We start from the raw sequence: 20,339 nt of genomic DNA, 5'->3' as shown, positions 1-20,339 counted from the left end.
AATAGCCAGAGGGAAAAAGCAGTCTGAGATGTCGCTTTGGTGTACATATGTACAGACCACGCAAGATTTTAATTTTTTTACTCTCCAAATCCCACCTGTTCCCCATTTCTGAACCAGTTAGGGAGTACATAACTGCCACATCCGTGCCATCATGAAACTCTTAAGATGCCAGTGTTGCCATTTTTCTTTTCCTTTGCATTACTTTAATTGCTTTGGAGGGTTATGCAGGAATTGAGCCCCCTTTTTCAATATCTGTTCCTGATGGGAGCATATTACATTGTGAAGCTGCTGGTGTCCAATGCTAGTGCAGCTCCGCTTATGGGGAGAGTGTGAGGGGTGGTTATGGGGAGAGTGTGAGGGGCACTTTTCACTGCTCTTTTGAGGCTGACTCATGTAATAAGGGAGGTATTCAATAAGATCAACTCTGTGTCTGCCTCCGCCCTCTTACTCCCCTTTTGGTGTGTGTGTGTGTGTGTGTGTGAGAGAGAGAGAGAGAGAGAGAGAGAGAGAGAGAGAGAGAGAGAGAGAGAGAGAGAGAGAGAGAGAGAGAGAGAGAGAGAGAGAGAGAGAGAGAAAGATGAGAGTGAGAAAGAGCTTTCAAGTGTGCGTGACTCACATCAACAAAATAGAGGGAAATGGCTACACTTCCCCTGAGTGTCTAACGCTTAGCCCAGTGACATTTGAGTGTTAAATGGTGTTTTTATCTTAACAGCGTTTGAACTTCACTGACACAGATTCATTCAACGAACGCAGGCATGAGAAATGACCAGAGGAGGGCGCCAGACACCACTACTGCTCTGCTAGAGATCCCAGCTGAAATTCCTTTAATTCACAAACCTCTGACATTCCTGCAGGCATAAAGACGTACTCTAAATAGCTTAAAAATACAATATTTTTGTAAATAGATAATTTAAATATACATGCGTAATCAGATCTCATTGTGTGGAGACGTGAGTGTGGGAAGGACAGATCAGCGAGCTGCACTCAGCAGGCTGGCAGGCAGTTCAAGCCTGTCTCAATCTCCTTGGGGAGACTTTTTACTTATGACTCACCAATGTGGCACAGCGTTGTAAATAAAATCAAGTAGCAAAACCAATTATGTGTCATGTCCTGTGTTTTTTTCTCTTGCTTGGAAACAAAACACACACACACACACACACACACACACACACACACACACACACACACACACACACACACAGTCAAGTGTTTCAGTCAGCAGCGTTTGCTTCATGTTTCTTTATTTAGCTTTTCTAACTTATTACAAGTCATTGTGTTACATTTGTACTTACTCAACTACTACAATATACAGAAGGAAGTTCTAAAGATGCAGACACACTTCAACAAAATCACCCACAATGGGGCCTTTTTCAGATGATGTCAAACACATTTGATGTGGCATAGACATACTGTATGCATATGCATGTGGCATAGACATGTACACACAACTGTATACCGGTGGCATTTAGACATATACACACAACTGTATACCAGTGGCATTTAGACATATACACACAACTGTATACCGGCACACAATTGTTTTCTTCCTGAAACTGGTAGCCTGGCTCCTACCTCACTTCAAAACGGAACTTGTTTGACGTGAGTGAAAAAGGCCAATTCTCCCCGTGCCTCCATGCATACTCCCATAGACATGGAGAGCAGTGTGGTAGTTGATCAGGGAGCTCATTCACATTATCATCCACTTAACATTTCTGTGACTGAAGTGCCCTTTTCCAACACACTATAAAATCCAGTTTAAACGCAAGTTGCAAAAATCTTGAAGTACTAGAATCGGAGAAGTTATACAAGTCAATATGATCTGATTTTTCCTTACCGGATTCAAACGTGAAAACAGTGACTGACTTTGATGTTGGAAATGTTGATTCAGTATAGTTTTTTGTAAATGACTTCATTGTTTCTGTACTTGATTGTTCAGTGTGCTGCCTGATTTTAAGACTAGGAGTGGTCTTGCTTGAACCAGCATTATTTTGAGAGGACCTGGAAGACTCTTCATATTGCCTTCCCTCTTTGATGAGCAGACATGTCAATATTTGGTACTCAACAGTGCATTTGAATTTGGCATAAAATGGTAAACACAAGTAGAACATGTAACAACTTCATTAACAAGGAATCTTACTGATTAAAAATTGTCCTCTATTTTCAAAGACTACAAAAAACTATGTTTAATACCAAGAAGTAGACACTCATTCCTTATTTAGGCATTCATTATTTGGGAACTCACATTTTATCATGTGGATTCTCCCTCTCTCCCATCATGGGACAGGCTACAGATAATGTCAGTGTGTCTCAAAATGTCCTCGTGTACAATAACACAATAACAAATGATTGCTTCCATCATGTACTATATTTGGGTCTCCTAGTAGGGATAATGTTAAAGACTTTGGTCTTTGGATCGGAGGGTAGCAGGTTCAAGTCCCATACTGACCAATGGATAGAAGGTGTGTGCTATCCATACACCTACATCCATGGCCCAAGTGTCCTTGAGCGAGGCACTTAATCCCTCATTGCTTCAGGGACTGTAACCAATACCCAGTAAGGGTATTTTCACACCTAGTCCCTTTTTTCTTTAAGTGAACCAAACTCAGTGTACCAAAAAAACGAACTGACAGCAAATGGTCTCAGGTCTGTTTTTGTTCATATTGTGAGTCTATTACAAAAATAACTGACCGCTCTTTCTTGTTCCATTAGGCTTTTATCGTGTGTCAGTCCTCTTTTTGATCATACCCGGTTCTAGAGCACTCCTTGAGTGATTATATCTAGTCACAAGCAGGGCTCTAAATTAACACCAGCCAACCAGCCAAATGCTGGTGAAATTTCAGTTTGGCTGGTAGAAAAGACCAACTTACCAGCCACTTTAACCCATTTGTCAGTGTGTGTTTGGCTAGTAAGATTAGCATCTACTAGTCATTTTGGCTGGTGATGAAAAAAAGTTAATTCAGAGCCGTGGTCACAAGGGTAACTTGTCAGGACTCCTAAGCAAACCCTACTGAGACCACGTCAATAAAGGTCTCAGTACGGTTCACTTCCGAGGTGTCTGGGTACACTTTGGAACATTCGCATATGCGCAGAAAAGGCTGAGTCACAGGTCGGAGTTCGCTTAAATGGCTGAAATGGACCAAGGGTGAAATCACCTTAGGTCCATTTGGATAAAAGCCTCAGCTAATGAAAAGACATAGACTACACTACATGTAGTGTGTGCTCCAGAGGAGACAAGACAAATCTCGACTCCATGTGGCATTCTCTTTCTTTAAGGATATGCAAATGGAAAGGAGTAGGCTTTAGTTGCTTTGGAAATCTCTATCTACTGAATACGATTGAAGGCAATTCTCCTGCAGTTCCCTGAGGACTTGACGAAACACAGCAGGCATTATAAAAAATAGCTATAGGTAGTGATTCTTTAAAACACACATGCACACCACGCACACAGACATTTACAATCAATTTCTTTTGGACAAATACAAAATCGTAAACTTACTCTTAACATTCATACAAACAACATTCACATAGAATGCAATAATAACAAAAAAACAACTGTTCAGGTGCCATTGGTGTGAGGAGTTCGCTTGGTGTATCATCCAGTTTCAAAGATGAAATTGAGCAGAAGCATTGGGGTTGCTAGCTTGACTGGTAATGAATAGCTTTTCTCAAAAATGAAAATGGTTCTGTATACAAAACTTAGGGTTTGCTTGTACTTCAGACATATAAAAGTGTTATCTTTTACCTGACGGTATAGCCTAGCTTTCATCTTCATCAGAGGATGTTGATGTGTGACGTGCTTTAAAATCAGCTGATGTTGTGGAGGTGTGACCTCCCAGTCAATAATGACAGGTCATGTACCGTCTGATGAAGACAGAAGCTATACCACTGAAACAGGTCAGGTAAAAGATACAGCTCTGAAATAGGCTATAAGAAAAACCTATGTTTTGCTATTACAGTTCGACATAATGAATGTCATGCATGGTTCTGTATACAGTGTATCCCAAAATGTATGCATAACATGCTTAGAATTATTGTAAAGTAGGTGATTATTATGTTTATATATATTTTTTAAATTTGTGCGCATTCACTTGCTGCTCTCAATTGAGTGACTGTTGCTCATCTCATAGACTTTAGACAGAAGTCTGAGGCACAGACAGTGACAATAATGGTGACAGATGGGACAGATGGGAACATTTTTTGTAAATTCAATTACATTTTGAAACTGAAATGAATGAAAAATAACAAATATTTGCTTAACAATTATTCAAATTGTGATTATATATTTTTGGGATATCGTGTAGACTTGCAAACTCCCAAATTCTCTTCCCAAAAACATGAAGGAGCAGTTGTTGATAATTATATACCGGTATATAGAACATCTGAAAATAGAAAACCCATCTGGGAAATTCCCATTGTCATTGTGACACAGCACTCCACAGCACACAGTGCTCACTGCATACAACAGAATTGCATTCATGCCTCAGTCTCACCTATGCAAGGGGGCAGCCCAAAATGGCGCCCCAAGGGAGCAGAGCAGTGGAACGGTACCATGCTCAAGATACCTCAGTCATGGAGGAGGATGGGGGAGAGCACTGGTTAATTACTCCCCCACCAACCTGTCCGGTCGGGAGTTGCACCAGCAACCTTTGGGCTACAAGTGTGACCCCCTAACTGCTTACTCATGACAAATATAAGTCTGGTGTGTTTGGTGAAACCTTTTTCACAGCAAAAAAACATGGCACCCTCAACAATTCTGTATAAATAACTACTATCAATTTGTCTAAGAATACAAAGAGAACTTCCAAGTGTACCATTAAAGGGGTATGCCACTATTTTGGGGCTTAATACAGTTAAAATCGTTGGCTGGGGTTTATAAAGGTGGTAAAGTGTCTTATTTTTCATGTAAGCCGTTGTCTTGCTTTAAGACAGGTTAAAAGAGGGAATATGTCGCTAAGCTAGTGAAAGTCAATGTATCCGTGTAGCATTGAAGCATGCTACACGTATACATTGACTTTCACTAGCTTAGCGACATATGCCCTCTTTTAACTTGTCTTAAAGCAAGACAACGCTTAACATGAAAAATAAGACACTTTACCACCTTTATAAACCCCAGCCAACGATTTTAACTGTATTAAGCCCCAAAATAGTGGCATACCCCTTTAAAGGCACTATGTGTGGCATTTGTGGCATTTTGGATTGTCCATGTGGGGGCAGCATGTAGTTAAAGGAGGACATGAGGAAATGCACACTGCCCACCATCAACAAATATTTAGAACCAGACGTACTGTCTAACGGTTTGGCTGATATGTTAATCTCCATCGCCACCTCAGGCATAACCTGTTATGGCAAGACTGGACAACTGGACACCTAGTCAGTTACAGTACTATGCTACTGCTGAAATAAAACTCTGCAATTCTATGCATATACTTCAGGTAGGACATGTCAGCAGGATCATTTTTTTCACACTAATTTGGTCTGTACAGTTGATTGTTTTTCATGCACTACACTCGACACAAAATGACACAAATGCCACGTGTAGTACCTTTTAAAGTTGTGGCCCTTAAAGTTAAGTCCTATTCCAAGACAGTTGCGGCGCACCGAATCCCAAACTCTGTTCTGTGACGTTCTGTTTGGCTGCGAGTAGGGCAGGAACGGTGACCAGGGCATCTTGGTGGGCCTGAGACAAAAAAGGAAAGGTGATATTTCACTATGTGTCATTCCAGTTCCAGCCTGTAATTTTAGTCATTTCTTTCCAAAATGTAGGCTGCCCATTCACTAATTTCATCTTTTCATGAGGGTCAGTGACGTTTCAGCAGTGGCAGTGCAGCCAGTGCCACTCTTGTTTTTAAAGGACTATCTAGAAGCATATTCATTGCAGCATATCAACCAACAATTACTAGCCTAATTCATTTATGGCCATTAGATGCAGTTGCCCCATCTGACGTCCAAGCCCAAAAAACATCTTTGACCCATGAATATGTACAGTGTAAATAAACAAATATTAACTGCCCTGGACAGCATAAGTGTTGCAGTGGTAGATGTCTATGATTGGTAGTTCAAAAGAGTGGATGAAGGTTCCACATTCATATATGGAAAGTGCGCATTTCCGAGTCATGATACTTATAATTGATGATGGTAGTAAATATTTATTTAAAAAGAAATTTGTGAATGGCCAACATAACATTCTGGAAATAATCTACTGTAACAATTACACACTAGACCTTTAAATATTGAACTCGTTTTGAAGCACAACCACCCTATAGCCTCGCTCATATGCTTCCCACAGTCCAACACCCTTCAGCCAACTCCACACACACACACACACACACACGCACACACACACATGCACGCGTACACACACACACTATATGCAGCCCCATACTAACTAGCACGGCCTCTCCCAATACATGCATGCAGTGCACCAAGAAGAGACACAACAGGCTTTGATAATCCTCCCTTACCTCCCTGCTCAAATACACACCCACTCTTTAGGATGTGTGAGATGGGTGTGCTCGAGTGTGTGTGAGAGGCCATCAGCTGGTGAATACTGGACAGAAATGAAGACATGTGAGACAGGGAGAGTAAGGTGAGGAAGCTAGACCAGGGAGAGAGCTATAAGAGTGTTAATGGCTGTATAAGACGGAGGTTGTTGTACCAATGCACTGTTAATGCATTCAGTGTTTTCAATTGCTGTGTGTGTGAGAGAGAGGAAGAGGACAAGATTAAAGATCAGAGAGAGAGAGAGAGAGAGAGAGTGAGAGAGAGCACATGCTCAAGTTCTGACTCAAGTCGGAACAGGTTTTCAAGCTAAGTGCACCCCACCCAAACCAGTGCGGTGGATATCTCTTCTTTATATGTGTGTGGGGTGGGGTGTGGTGGGGGTCAGACTAGTTCTTCTGGTTGTGTCAGTGCGTTGTGCTGTGCTGAGCTGTCTGATCCACTCTGGATGTGAGGTGATTGAATAGGTTTGTTGCCATCGGGGCATTATGCTTTCTCGACCCTAACATGCCCATCAGGTTTTCCTAATTTATGTTCCACTTCGTTTCCCATGAACCATTACATTTTTTTTTTCAATTGTGTGTAAGAGTGCAAGCAACTGTGTATGTATGCACAGATACAGTGTACAATACGAGGGGTATTAAGAGTCAGAGGGTGTGTGTGTGTGTGTTCAGTCTCTCAGTCTCTCTCTCTCTCTCTCTCTCTCTCTCTCTCTCTCTCTCTCTCTCTCTCTCTCTCTCTCTCTCTCTCTCTCTCTCTCTGTATGGGTGTGTGTGTGTTGTTACCTGGCTGAGAGTGTGTGTGTGGGGAGGGTGTGTCCTGGTGCTGGTAAGGAGTGTGTGTGTGTGTGTGTGTGTGCGTGTGCGCGTGCGCGCGTGCATGCGTGCGTGGTTACCTGGTTGAGAGTGTTGGTGGGGAGGGTGTGTCCGGGTGCTGGTAAGGTGTGGCACTGAGAGGATCCAGGAGGGTAGTAGCCCAGCGAGGGAGGGGAGCCTGGGGGGCTGCAGTGTCAAATGGCACTCTCTATTAGCAGAGGAACGCTGGAGCCTCATCACACACACACACACACACACACACACACACACACACACACACACACACACACACACACACACACACACACACACACACACACACACACACACACACACACACACACACACACACACACACACACCTATGCTAACTTTGTAAATGGCATTTATTGATTTAAAGCTGAGAGTTTGGAGGAAGTGGTTAAGTGTAATGGTATTGAAAGTAAGTGGATCTGGAACTATTGCAATGGCACCACTCTGTTGAACAACTTGTGGGATCCTAGGTAAATGCACTGTTTATAAAAAAAGGTGGCTCTGTAATGATGAAGAATAAAATAACCATTCAGAAAGGAGAAAAAAATCCTACATGGACATATTAAAGACAAAGCTCACCCGTTTCTTATGTCCATGTAGGACTTAGTGTAAATAGTACAAATATTTTAATCTGCAGTGACTTCGTCAGTTAGATTTTTTTTCTCAATTTTTTATGTACTATGAACACAAAACCTTGGACTTAAAGAGCACCCAAACTTAAGAAGCCTACAAAGCGTTGCATTAAGAGCAGGTCTTAATCTATAATAAAATAAAATAACCAAAGGTGTAAAATGTCAGGGTGGCGCTGTGACACAGCATGCACACACAATTGGGCTTGCATGCCCATGGGGACCCCAGTTCGAGTCCGGACGGGGTCATTTCCCAGCCCTACCCCATATCTCACTCCCGCTCATTTCCTGCCTCCTCTCGCACTGTCCTGTCATAATAAAGGCCCAAAAAGCCCCCAAAACATACTTTAAAAAAGGTGTAAAAGGTCAGTAGGTCTGTGCTGATGAGGATGTAATGGGGCTACTGCTACGTATATGCACACACAGAGCCTGTTTTTACAAAAAGGCAGACTACTGTAGGTAATTGCTTAGGGCCCCATCAAAACGTCCCACTGAAGGGGCCCTCAACCTGCAGTATCCTGGCTGAATATAAAAAGGTAAGATCTAAAAGAAATAACAGCCTCACCTGGGATAGTAGGTGGTATAAAAGGGCAGTTGGTGTGTGTTGAGCAGGATGTGTGCTGGATAAACAGCTCCTGCAGCTTCCATGGGAAGCATCATCCCCATATGCGGAAAGTACGAGGGGTTGGACATGCCTGTATGAGTACAATAGGAACATTTAAAGGCCCAGTGAGTAATAGGTTTCAGCAGATTATATCCAGAATTTATGTTGGCCATTCACCAATATTGTGTTTTTTCATTAATATTTACAACCACCCTCAAGTATTCGCCATGGCTCGAAATTTCACACATTTTTTTATGCACAAATAAGTGGAACCTGTCGATGCTAATGCATTTTGAATTACCAGTCATAGACCCAGCTTTGACTTCTTTGGCAAAACGTTCTCTGGTCAGACCAGTAAATGTCGTTTTAATTACCAGTACTTAATATCTATTCATGACGAAGATCAAATGTGAATGGGGCAGCATAGATTTCGGAAATAAACTCCTTCAAAACATGTTTCGTCTGCTTTAACCATACACACTCCTCACAGGGTGCACAGTGAATTTTAGTGTTAAGACAACACTCTGAGTGTTTCATCTGATTCTGTTAAGTGTTGAATTAACACAGCAAAACTCACTGTGGATGCCCTTGGGGCGCTACGCGCATGCATGCAGCTGCCGTATAAATCTACACCAATGGAATTCTATGACATCTCTCAGTATGTGACGCTGCAGTCCACACCAAGGCTGCCACTGCTGCTGCAAACAGGGGGAACGGGAAGACATGCTTACATGTACATGTAGCTTCTTGTTTCAGACATTAAATTACTGCTACTGCAACTGCTACTCATAGTCAAATAATACAACTTTGCTTTGTGATGTACTCTTCCCATTCCCTGTCTGCAGAAGCAGCAGTATTCCAAGAAGAGGTCCAAAGCAAACCTTAAATAATCAACAGATGTGTGACTGGCATGACTGGCAGTGTGCGATCCACAATCACTCCCATACAGCCAGCACCAGCAATGAAGAACCTGATTTCAAAGGCCACAGTACCGTACCAACGTTTGCTTCCAGTTGGGCGCAAAACTTGTTTATCTCCATTAACGTCATCTCTTAAGCCAGGTAGAGGAAAAAGCACCAAATCACCAAACAGCCTAGTACTAGAAGAGGTTATGGGAACAAGGCGACTTGGGACGTGTGGTACTACGTTGTGGCTTCGGAACGCAGGTTGTCCATCACTGGTCAGGACACTATGATCTTATATGTCCATCCCATTACTATGTCTACAGTTACCCCTTCACCAGGATTTAAATGACTGCTTGATTTAGGTTCCCCTGCCCAAATAATCATCACCGATGCAACATATTGAAGGGGGAAAATGATTCACCACCCCTGAAGGTTCAATGAATGAATGCTTGATGCTAGATTGAGTGACAGAGCTCCCACACCTTACCAGCCAATGGGAAAGCGTCCCCTGCTTGACCACACCCCCAGCAGCAGCAGCACACTTACGCCGTAACTTACATGGTGGTGGGGACACGCCCCGCCCACTTGGAGCCACAACCCCGCCCCTCAGCAAGAGCCGCACATCCTCATGTGAGCACTGGAAGACCTCCACGCAGTGCTCCTTCAGGTAGCGGCGGTGGCAGCGCTGCGAGGCCAGGAACGCCCTCTCCACCGACGCCATCTGGATGAAGCACTCGCCAGAGGGACGCCCCTACAAACACAAAACACACACACCTTGACTATGTATAAAGGGAAAGAATAGCATATAAAGAATTTATGAAGAATAGCCTTTGCCCGAACCACACCCGTGAGGATGTTAGATCACACCATTCCTCACTTGGGTCATACTGCTTGAGCACATGGAATATAGAGTATATTTTTGTCATTGTAATATGTACAGCTGGAGCAGTCCTTCTTTCAGTAAAGCAATAAATATTTCAGGTAAAAGATATTCAAAATTACTCCCGTCCACGTATCCACACATTCACTATATGACACTATTACAGTTCTGCACTGTCACCAAAAGAAGGCCTGGTGCTTGGCACCCTCTAAACTGTGGGCCAGTCTCTAAGAAAAAATATATTTTAAAAACGCAGCATCAGCCCCTGAGGACTGTTAGTGGGCCAGGAAATTGGGGCCAGATTACCAGTCCAGGCCTCTCAGATTTTGACATTTGACAACTACAAGCATCCCCCATATCAACCAGAAGGAATGAAATGTCCAGTTTCTTACAGCTAAACTCTTTAGACAGATACAAACCAAATGAATAATGTAATCTGCACACATTGTATGGCAATACTGTATTTGTGCCACCTGGTTAGGATGTTTGTGTATTAAGAGCTTTGTTGTAAAATTACTTCTATCCATCTTGGAACATTGTGGGAAATTGACATTTCTGTATTGGGCATTGCTTTGCATTGTATTTCAAAATGCATGTTATACAGGTTTACACAGTATGTTCTCAAAATATTTGAATGGCCAGAATTCACACATAAATGAAAGGACATCTCCAATATTGAAATGCGAAAGTAAAAAAAATGGTGTTGAAGTTGTTTAACAACGAAACTCTTTGTATGCCTTTGTGTCTTTGGTCACCCGTCTTAAACATTACCTGAGTGTTCAAGACCATGTGGACTCCATGGGGCGCAATGTCTGCGGTGAATTCTCCCAGGAACTCCAGAATGTTCTGGATGGTCGTGTCATAGGGCAAACCACGCAGATGAACGCAGTCACGAATGCCCGCCGCCAACGGAAACGTACCAGTAACCAAGGGCAACATTCCCGTTGCTAATGGCGATGGCACCATAGAAATGAGCGGGGAAGGGGCGACTGAGATCAGAGGAGTGGAGGAGAACCTGTTGCACACCTGACGCACACACACACACACACACACACACACACACACACACACACACACACACACACACACACACACACACACACACACACACACACACACACACACACACACACACACACACACACACACACCAAATTTAATATGCTGGTCTACACAATATATAACACATTTTAATAATCATTAAACTACTGTATGTGCAAATTGCAAGGTCATTTACGCCATGCTGCATAAGGGATAAAGGGTTACAGACACAGACATGCTTTTCTCAAAGTGTGATGATCATTTGCTAAACTACATTTCTTTGTTTTTCTGTGTAGTGAAAATAAACTATTCTATAAGCAAGTTTAAACCTTAATCGGAGTCTGGGTAGGTCACTGACTTGAAAAGTCCATGAGCAAAGATATCCATTATTTTGGAATAGACAAGCAACTACAACTAAATGACAGCGTCACAGTGTTGATGCAAATGAACCGTGTCCGTGCCCATAGATTGCCATTCTGAAGCCGGTTGTGACAAAATCCAAATTAGCCAATTAACAAAGACAGCAGCAAACATGAAAAAAATAATGAGGGGGTCTCTAAACCATTCACACAACTCACAAAAGGGGCTTAATGTTCAAAATATTGCCATTGTCCTTTTAATTTTGGCACAAACTGGAGTGGAATTTTGTATGCATGCATGCTACAATAACACACATGTAACAACTAAATACCCACAGGTGAACCTAGGAGTTATTCCAAGTGGGGAGTTTAATGAGTTGTAAAGCTGTGAATAGGGGGCTCTTATGGCCCCCCTGGCCTCTGGGTTAGACTTGGGTGATTCCCAGAGGTTTATGAAGTTTACGATTGTGAGTTCTCCAGTACAAAAGGGGCTAATATTTTACTGCCCTCCTTTTAACAATGTTTGCTCAACGAGGTGTGTGCATGGATAGTGCGTAGCCTATGCTTACTCTGGCTCTGAGAAAAAGCATAGGCAAGACACATGTGCTCTCACACACTCAGGCATAAATATGCGTAATGGAAGTGCACAGCAGTACTGATTCAGTGCTCTGAAAAAGGAAATGGTTCCACAGAACTATGGGCAGCCCGTCTAACGGTGAGGGTCTTGGTCTTGGAATTGGAGGATTGTGGGTTTGAATCCCATATTGTCCATGGCTGACACACCCTTGAGCAAGACACATAATCTCACATAGCTCCAGGGAATATACCTAGTGACTGTACCTAAATAACTGTACAGTACATTCATTTAGATAATTTATTTAGAGTAATGTAACTACACACACACAACCACCATTGCCATTTAAAGTCAGTCAGCCATACTAACGCTTCTGTCATGCCACTTGACCTTCTCTCAGCCAGAGGTGTCAAAAGTAAAAGTAAAAGTAAATTCATGGTGTAAGTACAACACTAGCACATAATATTACACAGCAGTAACACCATTTATTCCATTGCACCTAATGAGGTTGATAGACTGTGTGGTTACTGAAAAACACTTAAACAAGAACCCAACACAAATTTGATCCAACCAGCACAGAGTCAGCTGATCGTAAGACATGTAGGAGTGCACAGGTCTACTGGTTATTCCTATATGTTGGCTATGTTGAAAGGAAACAGTGTTTCTTTTGTACTTTTGACATCTCTGCACTCACCTGGGTGACCTCAGCGGCCGTGCTCTTGAACAGCTCAATGTAGCGTTTCCCCAGACGCTGCTTGTGTTTCTTGAGGGCCAGCTGGGCGTGCTCCTCGGACGCGAACAGCACAAAGGCGTCGCCGGTGGGCCGTCCGTCAGCATATCGGACCAATAGGATCCCAGCAGTGCCGCCTGCAACTGGGCATTCCCCGTTGGCCACGGTGGTGCCCTTCAGCTGGCACAGTCCATCTTTGGCATCTGTAGTATAGTAATTATCATGCATTTCACCTATAGACAAGCAAACCAGCTACTGCGTTTCCTACAACACCACTGTCCAAAACTGAAAATACACTCAAATGTGTGCACATTATTCATTGTATTACAGTACATTTACTATAGCAGATGCTTTCATTCAAAGCGATTTACAAAGAGGTAATACATAACAAAATACAGTTTTGTACACAAGTAGAACAAAAGCAAAATCAAGTGCAGAAATATACAAATTGTAGGGGACTAACAGAGTATGCAGACATGACAGATGCAGAAAGCTAGTGTACACGGTTACACAGGGTTTTTCACAAACTCTCACGGACCCACAAACTCTCACCTCTTCCGTTACACCATGATACAGGCAAACTTAGGAAAGAAGAAAAGAAAAACAATGCAGGTGAATAAGCCACCACTGACCTGTAGTTTGGCACCCTGAGAAGAACTGCAGCACCTGCTGTGGTGTGGCACTGAAGGGGAGGCCACGCATGCGCACGATCATGTGACCGTCGCCGGACAGGAAGTGGGCCACCTCACTCGAGCATCCTGGGAAACAGCACAACATGAGAGAAGACATCATTTAACCTCCACACACTTTGATTCACATAACAGTCTGTTATAAGGCCCATTCTCTAGAGTCTACATACATGAAATCTGACAGAGTTTTGTAAAATCCGAAAAACATACAATCTGATGAGGCAAAAGTCTATTTTTAGGCTTTTTTTTACATCTCTCCATTGACCACAGATGAATGAGATTTCAGTTGAAGGAAAACACTTAGTGCTGCCGACACTGTTCCAAAGTTCTGGTTTATTTCTCACCCCCTGCCAGTCTTTCAAACAATTAACTATTCTATTTATAGATAGCCAATTACTTGGCATCAGCTAATGACTTGGTTTAATTACTCAGAAACAATCAAGACCGGTTTGTGTTGCCATCATGTGGAAGAGTATTTAGCTTACCACCAGCAACCTTTAAGAAGTCCTCCCCCGTGGCTTTGTAAACCTAAAGCAATGACAAAACACACAATTATTAGTGCAATGCTGCAATATTCCAGTGTGTATATCATAGCGGTAAAGGCCAGTTCACACCAGTTCTGACGGCACTGTGGAGCAATGGCAGAGCTGACGATTTTTGTTGCCCCTGCACACTGGGCGCACACTTAATATAGCAATCAAGAAAGCATAGTAGGAAGTGGACTCAACAATGGATTTGAACGAGCGGCTCTGATAAAACAGACATCTACTGTATCATCTCAACAGTCATATCAAGTCAGCAGTGCATCTGCGTGCATCTGTATTGAAAACAGCTAAGATGTTGGAATTTGTGAGTGGTGTGCTTAACCTTTAGTGACTTTTGCTTTTAATGGATTGTGTGCCCAATAGGATTCTGGGGGTTAGAAAACTGCTCTATGAGTGAAGGGGATGTGATTAGTACCTCTATGTAGCGGTTCCCCATGTGGTGTTTGTGTCTCTGTAGAGCCAGGTCTCTCTGCTCCTGTGACTCGAAACGAACCAAAGCCTCCCCATTCCGCCGACCCTGTGCATTCAAGCACAGCGCTGCTCCACCTCTGAAAACACACACACAAACACACACACACACACACACACACACACACACACACACACACACACACACACACACACACACACACACACACACACACACACACACACACACACACACACACACACACACACTTCCAATAAACATGAGCATCATGGGCATCTGCTATTTGTGCATGGCTTACAAAGAAACATTTTAATACTGAATGACTTAATTAATTAAACCTTAGTATGTTTGTCTGAATGCCTAGCTGCACAGTAAGTGTGCATTTATTTTAGAAAAGTGTGTGTGTGTGTGTGTGTGTGTGTGTGTGTGTGTGTGTGTGTGTGTGTGTGTGTGTGTGTGTGTGTGTGTGTGTGTGTGTGTGTGTGTGTGTGTGTGTGTGTGTGAGAGAGAGAGAGGGGGATATATAGAGAGAGAGAGAGAGAGAGAGAGAGAGAGAGAGAGAGAGAGAGAGAGAGAGAGAGAGAGAGAGAGAGAGAGAGAGAGAAATACGCGAGACATTGAAACACACTTGGCAATGTTGAGTCCCCTGAAGAAGCGAGCAATGTCCTGATCGGACGCCTGCCATGGGAGGCCCCGCGCCCTGATCACCGTGTTGTCATCCACACACTCCAAACGACTGCTGCACAGAAATGATGACACGTATTACCATTCATGCTAATGGCAGAGCAAATGTGAAAACACATTCTGCAATCAAATTCAAACTACTGCAAAGCACTGGCAAAACAAACAAAATTTGAATGATAACATTGTCTGTGTATCTATCCACACCACATGCATACTGCATTAGGTTCATGCATGTGTGAGTTAAAGTTTCACCAATAAGCTTGTGTCAAAAAAAAGAAACTGCTGTCAAGCTTTAAACACTGCAGAGCACCGTTTTCCCTGAGGCAAAACTGAAAATATAGGCAGATACAAACAGAATTTATGAGCTCTTAATGAAGTCTTACAACATCCTGTGTACTGTGCTGTATTGTTGTCTATGAAATGCCTATTTTAACTGAATGGTCCATCAATCTCTAGTGATATGCAGTAGCCTACTTTACTTATGGTACTTTAAGTAGCTTTATAATTACTTCTACCGTCAGGTTTATGTCTTTTCTGCAGGCAAGAGAAAATTCCAGAGCTGAATTCTAGGTTTTGCACTTTGCATAAGAAGTGAAAACATTCAAAAGGCCACACATTTTTCAGATATTACCAGATTCACTGTAAGCTTAGCATCTGCACTCTCAAGAACCTATAATTAACTCAATATGCCCCTGGGCCTACTTGTGGCGTTTTTCCTTTGGTCATGAGACTGGTCACAGTGTGAAAATGGTCTTGTGTAGAAGTGCCTCTAAAGTATGCTGTTGTCACTTACAATGTTCCAATTTCAAACTTGGTGTTCACCCGGTCTGGAGTGAAGAACTGATGGCCTGTGCAAGAATAGACAGGGTACATGGTGGATCCGGGTCAAAATGCATGTAAAATGTGGAGGCTAATATTACTATTAGTATATTATTATTAGTATACATGCTAATGTGGAAGGCAGCGGACATGCTTGCTGTGGGCCTTAAATTAGCCTACAAACGCAACCATGTGCGTCTGAGTGCACATACTTGCTTCAGAATGATCAGAGCACAATAATGAGCAGATCAAGACACAATACTGGATGTATCTAGGGGGCAGATGGCCAATGGGTACTCATTTACATATTCCATCATTGTTTGACTCCACCTCCACCTCAACATGGAAGTTGGGAAGATCGCTCCGAGCGGTCCGGTCAATACTGCACCATACACAAGCATCTGTGTACATTGTGTCTGGCACTCTACCATGTGCAAAATGAACATAAAATTTGCATGGCAATGAATTTGTGCACAAAAAGTGCATGTGCACACACTTCCTGCAGCAAGCATGTTCCAAGCGAGCATGTTCCTTGTGTGTGTGTGTGTGTGTGTGTGTGTGTGTGTGTGTGTGTGTGTGTGTGTGTGTGTGTGTGTGTGTGTGTGTGTGTGTGTGTGTGTGTGTGTGTGTGTGTGTGTGTGTGTGTGTGTGTGTGTGTGTGTGTGTGTGTGTGTGTGTGTGTGTGTGTGTGTGTGTGAAGTTCAGTAAGAGATACTTACACACAGACTCTGTATTCAAAGCCTGGATAATTTGGACTATCCGCTGAAGCTGGTAGGCCGCTGATGGAAGCGCAGAGTCAACAGTTACACTTAGACCTATTACCACTTTTGTCAGGAAAACTAACAACAGAATATACTTAATGCAGTAGGCTCTTATTTCAGATGAGCCTGTTGACAGGCCTATTCACTCTTTGTTGAAAACACTCAACTACATCATAAGAACATTGCTATGACAATGCAAAGAGTCTTAAGAAACAAATACTTGGTCATTACCATTTCAGTGTCAATAAGGTTATAACAGAGGCTCTACGCTAAGGGGTTAAAACAAGACCCCTGTTATAAATTTCCTGCGAGCAGAAAGGCAACGACCAAGTCATAACGTATTATGCTATAATGTCCATAGTAGTGTAGCACTGTTACTACACAGTCTTTTCAATGACCAGGGTAGTGTTCCACTAGTGGAACGGTGCAAAGTGTTGAATCTCTGGGTTGAATGAACAAAATTCATTGTGCAGCCTTGTTAGTGAAGTGGGGGATTTTGAGTGTTTCAAAAGGATACAGTCGCACATAATGGCCAGGTCCAGCTCCTTGTGTTTGGCCAGGGAGGGGAAGGCCGTCTGGAATTCTTTGCGCAGGTCAAAAAAGGAGTAGAAGCTCATGGGCAGCGAAATGTTCTGTGAAGCACAACACACATAAAGGGTTAACTCACAGCCTGGGCTTCCCCCATACCCCATAGGTGCTGGAAAGGGGGATGCAGTGGTGCATTAGTATCCCCACTTTGGGGTTCCCTAAATGAGGCTTTCTCAAATTGTACTGAAAGACAAATGAGTGGAGTGCAGCAGCAGTAACATTATTAAAAAATAAAGAATCGAGAAAAAAAATGCACCTCCCCTTTAAAACTCATTCCGTGCCCTTGCCATACCCTTGGACTTACTTTGCAAAGAGGATCTAGACCTGCCTAATTGAGTACCAATTTCAGATTTGGGGGGGTTGAACTCTGTTGTAGTTTTGACAGGATGCTGACTCAATCACTTGGCTTGGTTGCCACGTTTGTAATGTGCCACTGCCAAATTACAAACAGCAAGACCCCTCCCCCTCCTCAACATAGGGTAAAAGAACATAACAATTCACCACTTTTTAAACTATGCATAGAACATGTAGGCCTAATCACACTTCCATTTGGCTGTGCAGCTTTTGTGGCTTGTGCATCACTTTACAGAAATGTAATACAAGCTTTCATAGCACTTCACCAGTACTACCGTTACTGCAGGAAGCCTTAACCAATGGTAGGTTGTTCCTGGTGCGCGTAGGCTTTCAAATATTATTTCAGCAGTTAGATTACTAGAGTGAAATGATGCTATAAAACAATGATCCCACTTCCTCCTCTTCAGCCAACCACCTGCAGGCTCGCCCTTACAAGAAAACATGATGCAAAAGGTCAGTGTGGGTATACATAGCTGACGCTTTTATCCAAAGACTTTTGCAGTTATTTAGGTGCAGGGTATTGGTTATAGTCCCTGGAGCAATGTGAGGCAGAGGAGCAGAAGGCAGGCAGCCGCTTGGGGCCCCCAAGCCACTAGATAGTGAATAACAGCCCACATTTTACCACAGTAGTGGCAATTTTGGTTCAAATGTTCATTCTTTTGCATTTTCGCTTGGGGCCCCACCTGACCCTGGAATCGCCTCTGATGTGAGGTTATAAGTGCCTTGCTCAAGGGCATCTCATCCATGGAGACTCTAAACATTAGCGATCAGACCACTGCTTCCCAACGTGTAGCTAGAGATCTCTGTGTGTGTGTGTGTGTGTGTGTGTGTGTGTGTGTGTAATATATGCACCTTTTTTGAAGCCTCCGCATGAAGGACCTGTCGTATGTGTCTCTGTCCATCCGTGCAGAAACAGAAATGTCGCTTGTTGAGTTCTGTGCTTAGAAGACTGTTGAACTAAACAAAGAAAAACAGAATTTACACTGTCAGTAATAGACACCTGATCACTTTACTGAATTTCCTTTCAATTACTTATTTTGTAGTTCCTAAATCCGTATGTGCATAGCACATTTATTATGCAAAGCGGGGACACTGTGGAAGCACCCCAGCACACGCGCACACACACACACACACACACACACACACACACACACACACACACACACACACACACACACACACACACACACATTTGGGCTTGCATGTGTGTTACCACCTAGTCTTGGTAATGACAGTGTTATACAGAGTTGCCAGTGATAAAAAAGACACTTCCATACAAAGCATTTTATTCCAGTGAAAGTCAAGGAAAGACCAAGAGCACACATACTCTTTTTCAAAAAAAGTACTGTAAGTGTGTTTTATAAATAGGCCCTATGTCCACACTGTAAAATGATTTGTTGACTTGCTGCAGAACTGTTGCTATGTTGAGTGAAAACGCATTACCCATCTCAACAAATTAAGTCACTGTAGTATACATCATCTTTCACTTGAAATTGTGAGAGCCCCTGAACATTTTAAAATAATAGACTACTTTAAAAAATGAATTGAAAAAACGTTGGGCTGCCAGTTCCACTAACCATGATTACACTGTAAGCTGGCTCAACTTAGCTTAGTCAAAACAACAACGTGACTTTACTTAAACATAGTCAAAAATATGTTTACATAGCTAGCGCTGCTTCAGTTGGTAGCGTATGGTGCTAGTGCCCATTTCTTCACGGACGCACCTGTTCTATGGCCTGCTCAAGCGGTTCCGCGGCATGAACTCTTTGCTCCGTCAGTCCTGTCAGCTGAAAGGTGTCCGGACTTAGTTCTTCCACATCAGGACGCACGACAATCTCATTTATCTCCCCTATCTGTAAGGCACAGAGATATAGACATTGGTGTCAAAATGCATACACTGCACGTACATTCAGGGGGCAAGTAGCCTACGTCTCGACTCGAAGGAATTACCTTATTGCTCTCCAGATCCACGACCTGCCAGACCAGCTGTACAAGCTCGCGCTCATCTGCGCCCAACTCATCACCGTTGCCGCCTGATGTTGAGACGTATAATGCCACGAGACACTCCATTTTCCCCGTCATTATTCCAAAAGACCTTAAAGAAGACGCTTTAGTGTACTACACTAAACGAATCCTATCCCAAGCAGGACAGTGCGTGTAGTTTTTTTTCCACGTACAAACTCATTCACACGCGCGCGCTCATAGCCAAAAGAAATCTCCAAAACATCCAAACTTTCGGTTATAGTTTCAAGGGTGAAATGCTGCGGTCTCTTAATTCAATACAAACGAAACTTCAGACGTCTTAAGGTGCGCATTGTGGCTAGCACCTCCTTGGAAGTTGTCTATTAGGTGTGTGTGGGGTGTGTGTGTCTGCGTGGGTCGACCTACCTGTCCACTTGTC

At 43.0% G+C, this 20,339-nt stretch overlaps 1 protein-coding gene across 4 annotated transcripts; it reads right to left on the bottom strand.

Moving 5' to 3' along the window:
• Positions 1 to 5,162: 5,162 nt before the first annotated feature.
• Positions 5,163 to 20,276, bottom strand: esrp1 (epithelial splicing regulatory protein 1). 4 transcript variants are annotated; one of them, XM_063199174.1, is made up of 17 exons: positions 19,889 to 20,276; positions 19,663 to 19,791; positions 18,791 to 18,895; positions 17,514 to 17,628; positions 16,955 to 17,050; positions 16,210 to 16,264; positions 15,361 to 15,471; positions 14,718 to 14,850; positions 14,243 to 14,285; positions 13,701 to 13,826; positions 13,033 to 13,271; positions 11,136 to 11,390; positions 10,031 to 10,235; positions 8,541 to 8,670; positions 7,394 to 7,499; positions 6,462 to 6,547; positions 5,596 to 5,677 (listed from the first exon to the last, which is right to left on the bottom strand). In XM_063199174.1, exons 1-16 carry the CDS (start codon positions 20,018 to 20,020, stop codon positions 6,470 to 6,472), a joined length of 2,058 nt encoding a protein of 685 aa, XP_063055244.1. In that variant the 5' UTR covers positions 20,021 to 20,276; the 3' UTR covers positions 5,596 to 5,677; positions 6,462 to 6,469. The 4 variants fall into 4 exon arrangements, with proteins under 4 accessions (XP_063055241.1, XP_063055243.1, XP_063055242.1 ...); XM_063199171.1 differs by lacking the exon at positions 6,462 to 6,547 and having other exon boundaries at positions 5,163 to 5,677; XM_063199173.1 differs by lacking the exon at positions 6,462 to 6,547 and having other exon boundaries at positions 5,163 to 5,677; positions 10,043 to 10,235.
• Between the last annotated feature and the right edge of the window lie 63 nt (positions 20,277 to 20,339).

The sequence above is a fragment of the Engraulis encrasicolus genome, chromosome 5 (genome assembly GCF_034702125.1).
Source record: "Engraulis encrasicolus isolate BLACKSEA-1 chromosome 5, IST_EnEncr_1.0, whole genome shotgun sequence".
Classification (NCBI taxonomy): domain Eukaryota; kingdom Metazoa; phylum Chordata; class Actinopteri; order Clupeiformes; family Engraulidae; genus Engraulis; species Engraulis encrasicolus.
Note: the sequence above shows the minus strand (reverse complement) of the source record. Positions and strands in the feature narration are given on the sequence as shown.